We start from the raw sequence: 19,960 nt of genomic DNA on the forward strand, positions 1-19,960 counted from the left end.
GGTCCATGGGGTCGCAGAGAGTCAGACACAACTGAGCGACTCAACTGAACTGAACTGAAGAATTTTTAACATTTGGGCTTGTTTGAGCAGAAAGAGCTTCATGACAGTAGTATTTATCACAGAGAAAAACTGAAAACAACCTCAGGGTCCAATAACAGCAAACGAGTTCAATGAACATGGTATGTCTACAGGGTATAAGAACATCTGTGACTTGGAGAGTATTTTTAATGACGTGAGATAATGCTTTGTATGACAATCTTATGCTTCTAAAATGCTCATATGATCTCAGATGTATAAAGGGAACTTATTAGCAAGAAAACATTAATTAATGAATTACTTATAAACCAAGCCCCTAGCGACTACTCCTCCCTACCTGACTTGCTCAACCAGGGAGAGGCACTTTTGTGTTAAATCACAAATCATACCAACGATGAAGGATTTTATATAAAGCTGATGAAAAGTGACACCAGGGAACTGTCCCAATCATGGGGAAGTCATCAAAAGCAAGGCTCTCACAGAACACACACCCATGGGCACACACACACAAGTACCACAGAGGGGCAATAATTGGATTATTGATAGATTCAGAAAAAGACCCTTGGGAAAATTGATGACACCTGCAAATATTTTTTTCTCTTATAAGAATGACTCTCAATTATGTTGTTGCCAGTGTCAAACACAGGATGCCGACAAAGGATTATTTTATACAATTTAGACCAAGGAAACCAAATGGCACTGATTCATTCTTTGTTCATCCTAAGGGTTGGTGTATATTTGCAGTAACAACCAACATTTTATCAAACACAAGTTGAAACAAGTTGATGGCCATAATTTGCCTCTTTTCTCAAGATAGTATCTCAAACCAGCCTTTATTTTCATTTGCTCACTATTTCTATGACCTACAGTTGTCATTTTGAAAGTGAGTTTTATCTGCTGCCCTAATCCTCAGATGAGCTCCCCCAGTGGCTCAGTGGTAAAGAATTTGCCTGCCAATGCAGGAGACCTGGGTTCAATCCCTGGGTCAGGAAGATCCCCTGGAGAAGGAAATGGCAACCCACTCCAGTATTCTTGCCTGGAAAATCCCACGGACAGAGGAGCTCTGTGGGCTCTAGTCCATGGGGTTGCAAAGAGTTAGACACAACTTAGTGACTAAACAACAACGACAGTCCTTAGATGGGAGCCCACCTGGACTTGTACCCCAGGGGAGTTGGTCAGAGTCTGCAGGAAAGTAGAGACCCCCTTCCTGTTTCAAGCAGCATCTTTGTCGGCAGAAGGAAGAGTCCACCCACTCAAGATGAAAGGATGAGCTGAGGGGCTTACTCTGGAAAAAGACTGCTGTTCACTGAAGCCAGAGGGGAATTCCATACCCTGTAGGAGTTCCTGGACCCCCACCCAGCAGGACCCCTTCAGATGCTGTGATTCTAAGCCTCCATAACTGGCTGGACCAGCTCCTTCCCTGGGGCAGCCCCTGAAGAAGTACAGGTGCAGAGTGGAGGTGGCAGGTGAGTGGGTGGAACTACCCCAACACAAGCTGGCCTGGCTCCCCTCATCTTGCCCAATGTACATTCTACTCATTATCCAGAAAGCATAATTAGGAGGCCAGGGGTCAGAGCCAGAGCCCTGGGACTGGAGCTGACCTGTGTGAAGCTGGGCACGCATATGTGTCTCTCTGTGCCTCAGTTTCCTCATCTATGAAATCAGAGCAATAGAAACTGTGGGAATTCGCCGGTGGCAGGTGGGTAAGAATCCTCCTACCAACGCAGGGGACATGGGTTCGATCCCTGGTCCGGGAAGATTCCACATGCCTTGGGGCAACTAAGCTGGTGCACCACAACTCCTGAACCCTGCCCACCTAGAGCTTCTGCTCCACAGCAAGAGAAGCCACCGCAAGGAGAAGCCTGCGCACAACACCTGCAGCAACTAGAGAAAGCGATGAAGACCCAGTGCAATCAAAAATAAATCAATAAATGAGTAAATACATGAAAAAAAAACCTGTAGTACAGAATTTAGTAAGTGGAAATTATTATGATGTTAATATAATATTGTGCTTTAAATGGCTTATGAAGTGAAACTGACGCTTGAGGACACTGGTTACCCTGGGGTCTTTAGCACTCGCTTGTGGGGGTTGACTCGGCGACATGGGAGCCCCGTGTGCTGGGCACAGGAGACGTAGAAAGAACACAGGAAGACTCGGGTTCCAAGTCCGGCAACCCTCCAGCCACCCAGCCGTGGGTCAGAGCTGTGAACTTGTGTGAGGGAGAAAACAGGATCCTTACACATTACTTTCTCTGATGTTAAGTCACCCACAATATTTTTATCACAGTGACAATGATGACAGTGAGATGGCTAATCCTAACTGCACGTTATCATTGAATACTTACCAGCAACCAGACACTGTCGAGGTGTTGGATTTACCTTATCTGATCCCCATAAAAACCCAGAGATAATCTATTCCTCTTCCCAGTTCTGTGGCCTGAGCAAGTGATTCAGCCTCTGGGACTTTGCTCGTCAGTAAAATGTTGAGAAAGCCAGCACCTTGAGGGGTGCTGTGTAGGCTGCAGGGACAATGAACACAGCCACCAGCAATAACACGAGCCATTAAAAAAAACTGAGTATTAGCCATGGCTCGCAAGAAGCTTGTGCATCTTCTGCCTTTTTCAGGGGAAAAACTGCTCTACTGGGCGCATTCAGTGGCATCATTCAGTAGGCTACTCACTCCAGTATTCCTGGGCTTCCCCTGTGGCTCAGCTGGTGAAGAATCCACCTACAATGTGGGAGACCTGGGTTAGATCCCTGGGTTGGGAAGATCCCCTGGAGAAGGGAAAGGCTACCCACTCCAGTATTCTTGGGTTTCCCCTGTAGTTCAGCTGGTAAAGAATCCACCTGCAATGTGGGAGACCTGGGTTAGATCCCTGGGTTGGGAAGATCCCCTGGAGAAGGGAAAGGCTACCTACTCCAGTATTCCGGCCTGGAGAATTCCATGGACTGTTTAGTTCACTGGATGGTAAAGAGTCGGACACGACTGAGTGACTTTCCCTTTCAGTGCCATCATGGAGGGAGCACCATTCAGATGTAAGGTTACAGCTCCCAAGGGAGACAGACCACCACAGGCCCCACCCAGCAGGAGGCTGGAGCAGCATTATTCTGGCCAGAACTCGCTCACCTTCCCACCCAGCAAGGTCCTGCAAGGACTCCTCACCTGCACTTCCCCAGGGTGGGGGGGAGTGCCTTGCGGAAAGGAGACACTTAAGAGAAGCTCTCTTCCTTCCTCCTTCGTGTCTGGAATCTAAATCTGAAACGGACCCAGGCTCCTCACTGCTGCGTGCTTGGGTTCCTCATCTGGTCTGCAGACACGGTCACGGGACCCTGGGCTGTGACAACAGGGCAGAGGAGGCTTTTCCCAATTGGGTCCTGGTCTTTACTTCTATTTAAAGCATCAACAGGCAAACACTTCTGTTAAGTAAAATTATAAACCTTAACTAAAGCAATTTCCAACTTAAAAAATATACATATAAATACGTGTTTATTTGGCTATACCAGGTCTTAGCTGTGGCATGCAGGATTCTCCATCTTTCTGGTGTCTCATGGGTTCTTTAGTTGCGGCATGTGGGACCTAGTTCCTGACTAGGGATGGAACCCAGGCCCCTGCATTGGAAGCACGGAGTCTTAGCTACTGGACCACGAGGGAAATCCCCTCCAGCTTATTTTATGTAGAAATATTCTAAATTTTCACCATATACTGTTAGTCATGGGGCTTCTCAGGTGGCGCTAGTGGTAAAAACCCTGCCTGCTGACGCAGGACACACAAGAGATATGGGTTCAATCCCTGGGTCGGGAAGATCCCCTGAAGGAAGGAGGGCATGGCTACCCACTCCAGTATTCTTGCCTGGAGAATCCCATGGACAGAGGAGCCCAGTGGGCTCCAGTCCATAGAGTCGCATAGAGTCAGACATGACTGAAGCGACTTATCATGCATGCAGTGCTAGCCGCAGTGGGGGCAAGTGCCTTTTAAATGAAAGCAAGTTCAGTAAAGAGAAAATTACTTAAACTAGTATAGGAAGTAAGAGTGTTGAGCTAAGTGAGGGACATTTCAATTTTACACAGGAATCCCACTGCTCATTTGAAAATGACACTAATTGCTATTTTAAAAACATGCTGCTAAGTCGCTTCAGTCATGTCCGACTCTGTGCAACCCCATAGATGGCAGCCCACCAGGCTCCCGTCCCTGGGATTCTCCAGGCAAGAACACTGGAGTGGGTTGCCATTTCCTTCTCCAATGCATGAAAGTGAAAGTGAAGTCACTCAGTGGTGTCCGACTCTTAGTGACCCCATGGACTGCAGTCTACCAGGCTCCTCCGTCTGTGGGATTTTCCAGGCAAGAGTACTGGGGTGGGGTGCCATTGCCTTCTCCGATTTTAAAACATGACTCCCCCCAAAAAACCAGCTCTAATATTTTGACTTCATAAGCTTAAACAGACACAGCTGTTTCCCCTGTACCTGTGGCTCCTTTTGGAAATATCACAGTGGGGTTTTCCAACAAGATTTTGAATTTTCAGTTTGAAGGTGACCTACAGTGCTCTGTTTTGGGTGCCCAGCATTCCTGGCCTGGGTGCCCAGCACAGGGCCCAAGCTATTTGCTGAGTGGACAGATGCTGACTTAACTTTGGGAATCAGCAGCACACACTTACGCATGCCAGATTCGCAATTTATAAATATTTACCATTAGGATTTGATTTTAACTTTAATTAGCCCAACTGTTAAGGATACCTCCGAAGTGAGAAATGTAATCCATTACTTCGCACCAGATGTAGCTTCCGCAGTTGGTCTTTTATCTCGGTTTATGGTGAGGGAGACACAGACATCAAATGACTAAAGCATGAGGTTTTACGGTGAACTGATGGAAACATAAAGCAGACCAACCTGGAAGATGAATTCAAGACCAAATGTAAATTAAAGAGGCTGAAAAGTCCTCAGGCTGATATGCCCCCGGAAACTGAATTCTACAGATGCTCAAAAAAAGGACTGCTTGTTGAGTTCTTACTCTAAAGTCAGTTAAAAAAAGAACCTTTAAGATAGCTTGTTTTTGTTTTAGGGCATTAAAAACAGAAAGCTCTGTTTGATGATGGCCGTTGCCTGTGGATCCCTTTCCTGGATTCAGAAAAATCTGACTATGAGATTACACCTTCTAAATTGGTGTGTTTACCAGCGCATTAACTGGTGGAGGTGTGTGTTTAAAAAAAATAAATGCGGAGTCAAATCCTCTCACTAAATTCCATAGGAATTTACCATCTAGTTCAGTGCCTCCCAACCTCTTAAACCAATATGCACTTACTACAAAGCTGCAAAGTGTGTATTCCTCGTTCACTCCGAAAACCCTCCTTGAGATAGTCTACCTTTCTGCACAGCCCAGAAGTCAAGAGGTTTCTTGTCTAGTTTCACTTCCTTAGTTTGTATTCTGAAGAGAGCTGCTAATTCCTCTTCCAATATGTGAAGTTATCTTGGACAACTGCAGGCAAGTCCGCACACTTAACGTGCCTCTCCTTGCTTTGTACACACTCACCAACATCCTCCCAAGAAGAAGTTGCCCGCTCCTGCCAGCCCTGGGGGGATGGGGGTGGGGAGGAAAGCTCTAACAAAAGGAGGAAGCCAGACCCCAGGTAAAGCTATTGCCTGCTGTGGGCGCGCACTCTGGTCCGGGTCAGATAAGGACATACCACCCTTCATCAAGCAGAGGCCACACGCACTCTGGTCCGGGTCAGATAAGGACATACCACCCTTCATCAAGCAGAGGCCACGTCCTAGGCGTGGTGCTGCGTGCTCTTACACAGGCCTCCCTTTACCTGATTCTCACATCAACCCTTTGTGAGAGACACCTGTGAGGCTGGGATGAGTAGCCCCGTTTAACACGGGAGTAAACTAAGGCACGGAGAAGGCGATGGCACCCCAACTCCAGGACTTTTGCCTGGAAAATCCCATGGATGGAGGAGCCTGATGGGCTGCAGTCCATAGGGTCCTGAAGAGTCGGACACGACTGGGCGACTTCACTTTCACTTTTCACTTTCATGCATTGGAGAAGGAAATGGCAACCCACTCCAGCGTTCTTGCCTGGAGAATCCCAGGGACGGGGGAGTCTGGTGGGCTGCCGTCTATGGGATCGCACAGAGTCGGACACGACTGAAGTGATTTAGCAGCAGCAGCAGCAGCAAACTAAGACAGAAAGATGTTCAGCAGATTACGGGAAGCCACTTTGCTGGGGAATGGGCTTTCTTGGTGGCTCAGTGGTAAAGAATCCATCTGTCCATGCGGGAGACCTGGGTTCAAACCTGGGTCGGGAAGATCCCCTGGAGTAGGAAATGGCAACCCATCCTAGTATCCTCGCCTGGGCAATCCCATGGGCAGAGGAGCCTGGTGGGCTACAGTCCACGGGGTCGCAAAGAGTCAGACAAGACTTAGCGACTAAACAACAACAACAACTCGGTTGGGGGTGGCACCAAAGGACTTGAGTGCAGGTCTGTCTGAAGCCACAGCCTGCCTGCTGACCTGTGAGGTTATAGGGCCTCGGGCACCCCACCCTTGAGAACCCGTCACCCCTTGTACCACCATCACAAATTCGGCCTTACCTGCCTATTACCCATGCTACTTGGCATGTTATTTTTCTTTCACTTGATGAGATAGTTTTAGTTTTTTCCTCACACATGTTACAAAAGCATGTAAGTGGCCCAGGAACCCTCCCCCGGCTCCCCCCACACCTTGGGCCTCCAGTAGGATGAGCCGCACCCAGGCAGGCCCTCCACTGAGGAGTCTGGGGCCCCTTCTGGGCAGACTCTTCAGTGACCTGGCAGTTGTGACCTGAAGCAGACTGGAATTAGACGTGTGCATATTGCAGACAAGGTCTTGGGGAGAGAAAGGGTCTCACACTGTACTGGGAACATTTCTCTAAGCCAAGGATGGGAAATCTATGGCCTTTAGGCCCACCTCCTGTTTGTGTAAATAAAGTTTTACTGGAATCCAGTCACACTCACTTGCTGATGTACCACTGATGGCTATTTGCATGTTACAGAGGCCAAGTTGAGTAGTCGCTACAGAGACTGCAGGGCTTCCCTGGTGGCTCAGATGATAAAGAATCTGCCTGCAATGCAGGAGACCTGGGTTTGATCCCTGGGTTGGGAAGATCCCTTGGAGACGGGAACAGCAACCCACTCCAGTATTCTTGCCTGGAGAATCCCATGGACAGAGGAGCCTGGCAGGCTACATACAGTTCATGGGGTCACAAAGAGTCAGATACAACGAACACTTTCACTTTACAGAGACCACAGCCCAAAATGTTCACTGTCTGACCATATGCAGGGCAAATTTGCTGGTAAATACCAATCAAGAGATAATATGCACATTATCTATGATTCCACTGATGGGTAAACGTGAATCAAGTTCAACTCTATTTCATGTTTACTTACTGAGTGGCTACTAAGTGATAATCTTCACTAGGAGCTGGGTTTATAGAGATGAACAAAGCTGGGACTCCATTTTCTGGAGGAATCAGGATGGAAAGAAATAATTTCAATACAACCCAGTATTAGATGTCAGAGCAGGGTTTGATGTTTCATTTTTCCTATGAAGCAGACCCTGGAAACCTGACCTTTTTGTTCTTTAAAACTTTGAAATTCTAAAACCATAATATTACATGGGCTAAGATCTCTCTCTCCAGTTTTTTTTTTTTCTTGCATAAATAGAGATGAAACTATAATTCTGTGAAATTACTCATTAACTTTTATAGGAAAGATCAACTTATTGGAATTTTTCATAATTGCCAAATTTGCTCTGGGCTTTCTACTACACAGTTCTAATCTCTGTGTGGAGAATAGAGAAAAGAAAAGGTATCAAGACATCAAGCACAGCAGGGTCAGTGAAAGAGCTAGGCTTTTTTTTTTTTTCAATTTTAAGATTTAGTCTTTAAATTAAAATCTGTTATTAACTGGGTCACACATTAACTCTCTGCTGAAAAAGGCATAAGGGATACAGACAATGGCCAAGAGTCTTGACTAAGAATCTATCATCTACTGCCCTTGCAAAATCAGGTGAATTAAGTGAAAGAAAGTGTAAGTCGCTCAGTTGTGTCTGACTCTTTGTGAACTCATAGACTATACAGTCCATGGAATTCCCCAGGCCAGAATACTGCAGTGGGTAGCCTTTCCCTTCTCCAGGGGATATTCCCAACCCAGGGATCGAACCCAGGTCTCCCATATTGCAAGCGGATTCTTTACCAGCTGAGCTACAAGGGAAGCCCCAAGGTAAATCAAGGGGAAGACTAATTTCTACGTCCTGTGGAAGTGATGAAATCAACTATCCTCGGGCAGAGCGAATGAAGACGGGAGATAACAGTGCCGCTTCACACCTGTGCAACTGTCCTGCCCTGGTAACTGTTTATTTGTCCTGGCTATTGATAACTTTTCCAGATCATACAAAGACTTTCTTTTTTCTTTTTTTTTTGAGCTTCAAAAGGAGAAACAGAATGCATCCGTTTCTAGGGCAACCTGAGCTCGGAAGCTCAAGGCTTTGATTCACGGAGCACATCCCTATACAGGCGGTGGCCCGTTGTATAGTAACACCCCTCCTCCTCATTTACCTCATCCCATTTAGGAAATTAATGCCACAATGTGAGATGATTGTTGATGCTCATTATTAAATCATTTATTCATCCCACACAATGATTCAGAATTATTCATTAAGCTTGCTGGAAGGAAGCTGGGTGTTACCTCCAAGTGGTGGTTTGAGGAGGGGTGTGCTCTTTAAAAAGGATATTTTATAACAACACAATTATCATAATTAAAAACTACCCTGATATTCTGATGAGCTTTTGACATATTTTTGAGGACTGGCATTTTAGCACATGGAGATAAATGAGACTGAAATAGTATTTGGGAATAATATTGCTGTGGGGGATAAAAAAGCTGGAGGCAGTATTAAATACCATCTGTCATCATCACCCCCAAATTGATCATGGTCTTTAAGTTAATGAATTTCACAAAATGTCACTTGAACTGCTGGCTTTCCGAAATGAGTTCCAGAATCACATGGCTGTGACCTGAGCGATCTCCTGCATCACTGAGTCGTGGGGGCCTGCATTCCCCATGGCAGCCCACCTACCTGTGCTCCCAAACCCAGAAGGCCGTGCAGGCTGCCATGGAGCTGCGACTACATCTGATCTCTATCTCTGCCCAGCAGTGCCTGTGGCTTGTTCTGAGTTTGAAAGGTCATTAGGCAAAGAGCCTGGTTTGAGAAGCCATGCCACTGGCAGGTGACTGCAGGAAGGGCACCCTTCTTTCTGCTTCTCCCTGGTTGAGCAGGTCTAGGGGAAGACTGCAAGGCCAGTGACCGAGAAGAGCAGCCTGTTCACACATGAAGGGGTTGCCTGGTGGAGTAGCAAGGGGCCACTCGGGAGGAGAGCAATCGACTGTGAGGTGAACCTGGAAAGCAAGTATGGGGGTCAGAACACAGTCACACACATGGCCTCACCCAAGACGGGAGGATCAAACTTAGAACACCTGCCCAACATTTGGAACACACCACGCAGAGGCTGCATGCAGGAGCTCCATGGAGCGGGACCTGGCCTTCCAGCAGGCACATGGTGGGTGCTAAACAGAGAAATGAGCTGGGTTGATCAGCCCCTGGGCCGGTTGGCCACTGAGGGAAAGAGCCTGAGGCAAAGGTCCAGTTCTCCACTCATTCCACAAACTCCAATGAAGCATTCATTACGAGCTAAGACCTGGGCCAGGCCTCCCCTGCACTCAAGGAGCTCAGAGTCTAGGGGGGCTTCAACACCTACAAATGCGCTGGAAACAAGGGAAGCTGGAGAAGAACCCAGCAGGTGGGGCTGGGGACACCTTGTGCAGAAGGTTGAGATGGTGTTGGCCTGATGAAATGAAGAGGCAGAGACGGTGGTGAAGGGTGAGGTCTTATCCTAAGGGTGAGGGGCCTCAGAAGGGTGGATGCTGTGGGGCTACACACCCGTCTGGCTATAGGTGGAGAATGGGCCAGGATGGAGCAAGAGTGGGCCGGGAACTCAGCACTACTGCTACAACCCAGATGCCAGGCAGTGAGGGCCTCAAGAAGCGGACAGGCTGGAGAGATATTAAAGAGGTAGGATTAAAGGCACAGGAGGTATCAGTCTTCCTGAGCAACGAGGCCCAAAACCAGAGGTGAACCCACCAGGGTTCCCGTGCCAGATGCCATTAAGAGCTGATAAGATTATTAACAACAGCCAAGACGTAAGAAGCAACTCAAGTGCCCAGTGACAGATGATTCGATTAAGAAGACGTGGCATATACATACATACACAAACACACACATACACACACACACAATGGAATACCACTCAGCCATAAAAAAGAAACACTACCATCAGCAGCAATGTGAATGAAGCTAAAGACTATTATGCCCGGTGAAATAAGTCAGAGAAAGACAAATACAATATGATATCACATGTACGTGGAATCTAAAAAATAATACAAATGGATGTGTATGCAAATCAGAAACAGACTTACAGACACAATAAACAAACTTGTGTTACCAAAAGGGAAAGAGGGTGGGGGAGGAACAAATTAGGGGGTATGGGATTAACAGAGACAAACCACCATATATGAAAGGAATAAGTAATGCAGATACACTGCATAGATCAGGGAATTATATCCAATATCCTGCAGTAACTTATAGTGCAGGCCCCCAAAATACTGAATCACAATGTTAGATACCTGAAACTAACACAACATTGTAAGTCAATTATACTTCAATTTTTTAAAAAAAAGAGCAAGGAAGAAAACTAGTTCGCCTGCTCTGTCTCGTGCTTAGCAAGATCGTAACCCTGCTTATAACCTGACCGTCCATGTTGTTCGGCCTACAGGGAGAGACTGCCCTGCTGGGGTGAGGTGGATGGTTTCAGCCCTGCTCCAAATTAATACAGTGCTGTTCTGGTGGTACATCAGTCTCTGTGAGCTAGGGCAATTGGAGCCCACCCCTGAGACACAGGCCAGCTCTGGGTGCACCGTCAAGCCCTCCCGGAGCTCGGGGGAGCTGCTGCCCTGACGCGCGAAGAGGCTGGTGCATCCCAGACTCAATGCCACCGTCTGCCCATCCTGGTGGGTGGGCAGCAGGCTTTCCTCAAGGAGGCCCAGTGAGAGTTGGGGGGCGGGCTCTCTCTTTGGAAGTGTCTCCAGCCCTCAGTATCTGAGGGTGTTCATGGGCTGCCCGTGCTCGTCCTACGAAGGACGAGAAACCCAGAACCACAGGCCACTCAAGGGTGTGGGTGACAAGGACAGAGAACAAAGAGCAGCCACGGGGATGGTATTTGCATGGTTTAACATTTGACATGAAAGGGATCATTTCAGTGCCAGGAAGTGCTCTCGCTGGCATTACTCTCTGTTACAAAGCAGTTTCTGTGGGGGTGCTGCTGCCATCTTGACACTTCATTTCCTTGTCATCAGCAAGAGTTCTCTGCACCAAGTCAAGCATGGCAGAAAATTTCAAAGGCCTTAATAGAAGTTCTCCAACTTCATCTCCATGGAACAGTTGGAAAATGTCGCCAATTATGCAAGCTGTTTGTAAAATGTCTTGAAAAGAGAGAAGGGCCTATTGTCCTTTCTGCAAGTAAATGTGAACACATTTAATGCTCAAAGATGAAAAGAGTGTCAGGAGTTTTTTGTTTTTTTTTTTTAATGTCATAAAGGCTTTTATTGTGAGGCAGTGTTTTTATTTTTCCCCTCTTTTTTCTGATCTTGTTTTATCTTAATTGGAAGATAACTGCTTTACAATGTTGTGCTGGTTTCTGCCACACAATAACACGAATGAATCATAATTATATGGGCTTCCCTGGTGGCTCAGATGGTAAAGAATCTGCACGCCAACGCAGGAGACCCTGGTTCAATTCCTGGGTGGGGAAGATCCCCTGGAGAAGGGAATGGCTACCCACTCTAGCATTCTTGCCTGGGAAATCCCATGAACAGAGGAGCCTGGTGGGTTACAGTTTATTGTGAGGTAGTATTTTTATTTTTTTCCCTTTTTTCCTGATCTTATTTATTTTAATTGGAGGATAACTGCTTTATAATGTTGTGTTGGTTTCAGCCATACAACAAGGTGGATGAGTCATAATTATATATATATATATTATATATATATATATATATATATATATATCTTCTTTCCTTCTTGAGCCTCCCACCCCTCCAGGTCATCACAAAACCCCAGGCTGGGCTCTCTGTGTTATATAGCAGCTTCCCACTAGATAGGGATTTTTTTTTTTTTTTTTTAATGAATGTTTGCTACTGGGTCAGACCACTTCCTTCTCCCTCAGTTCAGTTCAGTTCAGTCGCTCAGTCATGTCCGAGTCTTTGCGACCTCATGAACCGCAGCACGCCAGGACTCCCTGTTCATCACCAATTCCTGGAGTTCACCCAAACCCATGTCCATCAAGTCGGTGATGCCATCCAACCATCTCATCCTTTGCCGTCCCCTTCTCCTCCTGCCCTCAATCCTTCCCAGCACCAGGGTCTTTTCCAATGAGTTAGCTCTTCGCATCAGGTGGCCAAAGTACTGGAGTTTCAACTTCAACATCAGTCCTTCCAGTGAACACCCAGGACTGATCTCCTTTAGGATGGACTGGTTGGATCTCCTTGCAGTCCAAGAGACTCTCAAGAGTCTTCTCCAACAGCACAGTTCTAAAGCATCAATTCTTCAGTGCTCAGTTTTCTTCACAGTCCAACTCTCACACCCATACATGACCACTGGAAAAACCATAGCCTTGACTACATGGACCTTTGTTGGCAAAGTAATGTGTCTGCTTTTTAATATGCTGTCTAGGTTGGTCATAACTTTCTTTCCAAAGAGTAAACGTCTTTTAATTTTATGGCTGCAACCACCATCTGCAGTGATTTTGGAGCCCAGAAAAATAAAGTCAGCCACTGTTTCCACTGTTTCCCCATCTGTTTGCCATGAATCCTTCTCCCTACACTCTAGCAAATAAAAGAATGTATTTAAATTTTAGAAGAATTTGATGAAGTACACTCTTGGAAGGATCTGAAAGGAGGCATTAGGGCCAAAACGAGACATAACAGTTGTCACAACTGGAATCCTGCCAAGTCACTGATAATGCAGGGAATGAGCTGAGAATGCGCCACTTCTCAGGAAAGGAAAACCGCAGGGGCTCCCAGGAGGAGAAATGAGCTGTGCGGGCTGGTGAGGCACACGGCGCCACCGGGACTGGAGATCTTTGGTGGTAGGGCATCTTCATTTTGTGTGTGTGTGCATGCACACAAGTACCTGTCATGTGTTTGATTAGCTTGAAACTCATAGCAGGGTAAGATCAAACTAAATAGATTTCTTCACCTGCTTCTGGAGGAGAACTCGGTCCACCTCATAAAGGAACAGGGATGAGGCTCCCTGACCTGCTCCGTAGCCACATCGCAGGATTTCCCTGGGTTACATCTAATCCTGTTAGGAAGTGTGGCTCTGAAACATCGTCTGCCCCTGGGCAAATTCCTCCTTCCCAGAGCAGTAAGAAAAGATAACCCTGGCCCCTGCCTTTGCCTGGGGTACCTACAGCCACACTCAGACACCCCTCCCATACCCCCAGCCTTCAGGGTCCCCATTCTCAGCAGTGAGCAGTTACAGTTCAGCCCTCAGCTAGCGGGCTGCTCTAACGCAGTCGGGGCCGTCTTCTGACTGAAGCGTCACAGCCATCCTGCGAGACCTGCTTCCGCTGTTCTACTTGATAGACGAGGAAGCTGAGGCTCGCAGGCTAAGGTCACGCGGCCACCAGTGGCAGAGCTGGGTGAGAACCCAGTTCGGTCCAAGGCCCCGCCCTCTCTCCCCTCTGCCTGGAGAAGGATCTGGACGCCTCCTCTCCAGACCAGTCTCTCCCCCTCGCCCCGCCCCCTCCCCGCAGCCCCGGGCCTACCTGCCTCCACGAACTTGTCTGCCATCTCCTTCCGCACGGACTTGGTGAGGTTGAAGTAGTCGTCGTCCTCGCCAATGCTCTGCAGGAAGAGCGGGATGTGCTGGAAGACCACGGCGTGCCGGCAGGCACGCTGCCCTGCGGTGCGCAGCTGCTGGTCCAGCCAGTGGTCATGCTCCTGCTTCAGGGCGGGGCACCTGGAGGCGTCGTACAGGAACTGGGAGTTGAGAACGAGGAACAGGACACCCCCGACCCAGAAGCTGAAGTAGTCGTCTCCCCAAGTCCGCTGGAACTCCGCGATGGTCTCGGGGGTGGGGACATTGCCCACGTCGTGGTTGCCGCTGACCAGCACCAGCGGGATGTCGCTGTCCACGGTCCTGAGCACCCGCTGTAGGTCCTCTGTCTGCTCCTTCCGCCAGGGCCTCCCTGCAAGAGAGGGCCCTGTTCTGAAACGGCCGAGGCTGTTCCTGCCTTTGCTAACATCAAATAAGAGAGAATAATCTAGAAATCCACTCAACGGGACCCATGGAAACCGCAAAGAGCAGTCATGCTACAAACAAATCAACATGTGAGGTGGGGAACCTCTGTCCCCCTTCCCATGGACATTCAGCAGCTAGGTGACTAACTGACCCAAGGTTGCTGACTGAGCTGATGGTGCAGGCTCATTCTAATTGTAAATATTAGTGAAGCTGAATTTCTATCTTTTATTTAGAAAATAAATAGAAATAATTTCTGCCCTGCTTCAAGGGGTCATCAACTGCACCCCTGAGGTGTGTGGACACAGTCGTGAATGCTAATCTCCAACAACAGGTATTTTTCTTTTTTTTTTTCACAATACACATGACTCTGCAGACTGTGTGACCACCTTTATGGGAAAAATTTTTGAATCCAAATAGCTACATCAACTGGCCTGTGCATCCTGCCAAACCCACCTCTTACGGAGGAAGACGTATTTTATATTCTACTGACAGTGTCTAGGGGCTTCCCAGTTAGCTCAGTAGTAAAGAGTCTGCCTGCAGTACAGGAGCCACAGAAAGACGCAGGTTCGATCTCTGGGTTGGGAAGATCCCCTGGAAAAAGGCCTGGCAATCCACTCCAGTACTCTTGCCTGGAGAATCCCATGGACAGAGGAGCCTGGCAGGCTACAGTCCACAGGGTTGCAAAGAGTTGGATACAACTGAAGTGACTTACCACACACATACAATAGTGTCTAAGAGTGCAGAGGCTCAGTGCCCTAAGGTGAAGCACATTCCCCCTGGGACTCCAGAGTCATCCCGGAGATGACTGTTTGGACAAAGAGTGAGGTTCCCCCCTCCCTCAGCTTCCTGGCTTCCACACTCCCTATGATAATGTTTTAAAGCCTTAATAAATGGATTTTGAAATGACCAATTTAACCTTGGATCTGTTTCTTTTTGTGCCAATTTATTCAACAAATATTTACCGAGTACCCACGATGTATAAAGTCCTGATTTAGTTACCCGGGTGAGGTGTGAGTCAGAGACACAAACCCTTCCTTTCAAACTGGTCAGTCAGATATTCTGTCAAGTGAATTACAGCAGCACACCTATCTGTATCAGATAGTACTAAAAATGATTGAGAAAACTACAGTGGGGAAAGAACAGAATCCCTGATCGTCCTCGGGATAAGCTCAGCATCCTGCAAAGACAGAGAAACAGTGAAAGAAAGTGGCCTGCCTTCACAAGGCATGATTAAAAACTCACCTGAAAAATCCTGCCACGAGCAGATAGAAATTATACCCCACACTCCATTTCCATCATGAATTAAAAAGAAAGCAGAAAAATCTTTACAAAGCAATTACAGCTCAGACCATAAAGCAGAAGCATAGTCTAGAAGGTCAGGAAAAAGGCAGATGTGAAATAGGAACTGCTGGAACTAACCAGAGCCTGTTGGGCTACCGACCTCCGTGGTGGGGTCACGGAGCAGTCGGACATGACTTAGAGACAGAGAGAGAGACAGAGCCAACTCAGGCAAGAAAGAGAGGGAAAAGACAGTCATTTCAGCAATTACAACCACAAGGAGATCAGCAGTAGTGAAATTTCCTTTGCTGTTGGGTCGCTAAGTCGTGTCTGACTCTTTGTGACACTATGGGATTTCCCAGGCAAGAGTACTGGAATGGGTTGTCATTTCCTCCTCCAGGGGATCTTCTCAACCCAGGGATCAGACCTGCATCTCCTGCTTGGCAGGTGGATTCTTTACCACTAAGCCACCTGGGAAGCCCTGAGATTTCCTTTATGGCCAAGTATAGGCCTGTTTTTCTAAATATCCCATGAGAATATGTGAAGAATGTGCATTCTCTAACTATTGAACATGGAGTCCCTCATATTTACACTCAATCAAATGTGTTAATGGGGTGATTCAAAGCTTCTATGTCATTATTCTTTGCTTTTGGCCTATTGAATCTATATCAGTTTCTGAAAGACTTGGTTAGGTCCCACTGTAATTATGGATGAATCCATTTCTCCTTATAATTCTGCCAAGTCTGGTATTCACTTACTTTTAGCTATGTTGTTAGATACTTCAGAGTTCAGAATTCCCATATCTCACAGAAATATTTTTATGTTTAATCCTAATAAAATACATTAAAAAAAAAAGAAACAGGTAGATCTATATTGATGTTCTGGAAAGATCTGTAATATAAATTAAATTAAAAAGGAAAGACATGGAGGGGTAAAAATTACACACGTTTTAGAAAGGCTTATACATATTCATATCTTATGGATACAACTTTTTCAAAGATACAAAGGAAACTATTAACTCCAGTTAAAGCTAGGAAACAGAAGTGGGAAGTGAAGGGAACTTTCATATTTGGCTTAAAACCCTTTATACTATATTTTAAAAGTTCCTTCCTTTCTTCCTCACTTTTTGAAGCTTATGTATCATTTTCATTTTAAAAAAGAATTAAATTTTAGGGCTTCCCTGGTGGCTCAGGGGTAAAGAATCTGTCTGCCAATGCAGGAGACATGGGCTTGATACCTGGTCTGGGAATATTCCACATGCTGTGGAATAACTAAGCCTGCGCCTGACAACTATTTAGCCTGTGCTCTAGAGGCCGGGAAATGCAACTACTGAGCCCATGTGCTGCAATTACTGAAGCCCGTGTGCCCTGGAGCCTATGTTCTGCAACAAGAGAGGCCATCACAGTGAGAAACCCTCACACCACAATTAGAGAGTAGCCCCTGCTCCCCACAACTAGAGAAAAGCCTGCACAGCAACAGAGACCCAGCATAGCCAAAAATGAATAAATTAACTAATTTTAAAAAAGAATTAGAATTTTAAAAGCTTATTATTTTCATTTAAAAAAAAAAAAAGAATTTTAAAAAATCCTTAGCTCTGGGATCCTAAGGATGAAAGAAGATTCGGGGGATGGCCAGTCAGGTGGCTGTATTTCCAGTGGATCCCAATCTTGGGGTGAGTGGAATTTTCTGGAGAAAGGCTGGCTGACCCACGGTAAGAGCTCAGGAGAGGAGAAGAGCAGGTCCTGCCTGGCACTGGGGACCAGGAAGCCTCTCCCTTGTTGGTGCTGGGGATTTGCCTATAGCCAGCATCTGCCTCGTCACTAGTCTGGCCTGACCCTGAGGCTCCTGATTTGAAGAGGTCATTGACTGATGTTAGCTGACCTTGGACTGTGCTGTGTTGATTCTAATGCCCTCTAAGACCCCAATGGTCAGTTCTTTTCCCAGGTGAACAGACTGCTGGTTACAGAGGATGTATCCTTTATGACTTCAAATGGGATAAACCATCTCAAAAGGACTCTATGAATCAAGAGCAATTTATCACTACTTTTCATAACCCATTTCCTAAAAGACTCCAAAGCCACCACAACTGTCTCCTTTCCATTGACTTGGGGATATTTTCTGATGCTCAGTGCTAGCCAATATTTACTGATTGCTTACTCCAGGTTAGGCACTGTTCTGAAAACTGTTCGAGTATTAACTCAGTTGACAACCAGTGAGGGACTTGAACTTGGCGCTCCAGCTATGAGTGTGGGCTCTCATTACAGCATCCTGATCCACAGGGATGAGGACTTTATAATACACCAGAGTGAAGAATCTCTCCCGTTCTTGATTTTCAAAAGACATTTCATCACAGTGCTTTACGCACGGCCTAAGCCAGACACAAAGAATGTTTAAGCAGTTAATGAGCACGCACAGAGAAGTTCAAAGTGAGCACCTCAAACAAACGACTTGATTCAAAACTTGGAACAGAGGCCTTGTCTAGAAAGCAATTTATAGTGAAGAGCTGTGAATCATACATAATAATAGGTATATTTCAATAGCTGTGAAATATACATAATAATAGTGTCTGTTTGTTTCCAAACTCCAGAAGGATGCTGCTCTTGGACAATCACAAACAATCCCCAATAACCTGTTAAAACACATGAAGCCCATCTTCCCTGGATCCTCTCAATCAGAAACGAGTCTCTCAATGGATAAAGAAGATGCGGTGTGTGTGTATACGCACACACAATGGAGTATTAGTCATAAAACAGAATGAAATAATGCGATTTGTAGCAACATGGATGAAAACGGAGTGTCATACTCAACAAAACAAGTCAGACCAAGAAAGAGAAATGTCGTATGACATTCCTTATACTTGGAGTCTAAAAAGAAATGACGCAAATGAACTTACTTACAAAACAGAAATACTCGCAGACTTAGAAAATGAACTTGTGTTTGCCAGGGGGAAGGGATAATTAGGGAGTTTGGGAAGGTCTTGTACACATTGCTACGTTAAAAATGGATAACCAACAACGACCTATTGTATAGCACATGGAACTCTACTCAATGTTATGTGCCTGCCTGGATGAGAGGGGCACTGGGAGGAGAATGGATACATGTCTATGTATGGCTGAGTCCTCCAGCTATCCACCTGAAACCATCACAACATTGTTAATCAGCTATACCCCAATACTGCCTCTTATCCTTATCCATCAGAGGGCAGACATAATGAAAACCACAATCACAAAAAAATAACCAAACTGATCACAGGGGTCACAGCCTTGTCTAACTCAATGAAACTATGGGCCATGCCATGTAGGGCCACCTAAGAAGGACGCGTCATGGTGGAGAGTTCTGTCAAAATGTGGTCCACCGGAGAAGGGACTGGTAAAACATTTCAGTATTCTTGCCTTGAGAACCCCATGAATAGTATGAAAAGACACAAAGATAGGACACTGAAAGATGAACGCCCCAGGTCAGTAGGTGCCCAATATGCTACTGGAGAAGGGCAGAGAAATAGCTCCAGAAAGAATGAAGAGACGGAGCCAAAGTGAAAACAATGGCCAGTTGTGGATGTGACTGGTGATGGAAATAAAGTCCAATGCTGTAAAGAACAATATTCAACAGGAACCTGGAATGTTAGGTCCATGAAACAAGGCAAATTGGAAGTGGTCAAACAGGAGATGGCAAGAATGAACATCAACATGTTAGGAATCAATGAACTAAAATGGACTGGAAAGGGCGAACTAAATTCAGATGACCATTATATCTACCACCATCGGCAAGAATCCTTAGGAGAAAGGGAGTAGCCCTTATAGTCAACAAAAGGGTCTGAAATGCAGTACTTGGGTGCAGTCTAAAAAATGACAGAATGATCTCTCTTTGTTTCCAAGGTAAACCATTCAATATCACAGTAATCCAGGTCTATACCCCAACCACTAATGCTAAAGAAGCTGAATGGTTCTATGAAGACCTACAAGACCTTCTAGAACTAACACCAAAAAAAAGATGTCCTTTTCATCATAGGGGACTGGAATGCAAAAGCAAGAAGTCAAGAGATACCTGGAACAACAGGCAAGTATGGCCTTAGAGTACAAAATGAAGCAGGGCAAAGGCTAATAGAGTTTTGCCAAGAGTACACACTGGTCACAGCAAACACCCTCTTCCAACAACAAGAGAGACAACTCTACATGTGGACATCATCAGATTGTCAATACCGAAATCAGACTGATTATATTCTTTGCAGCTGAAGATGGAGAAGCTCTATGCAGTCAGCAAA

At 46.2% G+C, this 19,960-nt stretch overlaps 1 protein-coding gene across 3 annotated transcripts in view; it reads right to left on the reverse strand.

Annotated features, from left to right (window-relative positions):
- The window catches only part of CPPED1 (calcineurin like phosphoesterase domain containing 1), a 137,847-nt gene that overhangs the window by 20,671 nt on the left and 97,216 nt on the right, over nt 1–19,960 (reverse strand). For 2 of the 3 annotated variants that reach the window (XM_019988262.2, XM_070779681.1), the window contains exon 3: nt 13,946–14,368. The exons of the other annotated variant lie outside the window; for it this stretch is intronic. In XM_019988262.2, coding sequence (XP_019843821.2) covers nt 13,946–14,368 — 423 coding nt within the window. The remainder of the gene's footprint in view (nt 1–13,945; nt 14,369–19,960) is intronic. 3 annotated transcript variants of the gene reach the window in all.

This window comes from Bos indicus, chromosome 25, assembly GCF_029378745.1.
Source record: "Bos indicus isolate NIAB-ARS_2022 breed Sahiwal x Tharparkar chromosome 25, NIAB-ARS_B.indTharparkar_mat_pri_1.0, whole genome shotgun sequence".
Lineage (NCBI taxonomy): Eukaryota > Metazoa > Chordata > Mammalia > Artiodactyla > Bovidae > Bos > Bos indicus.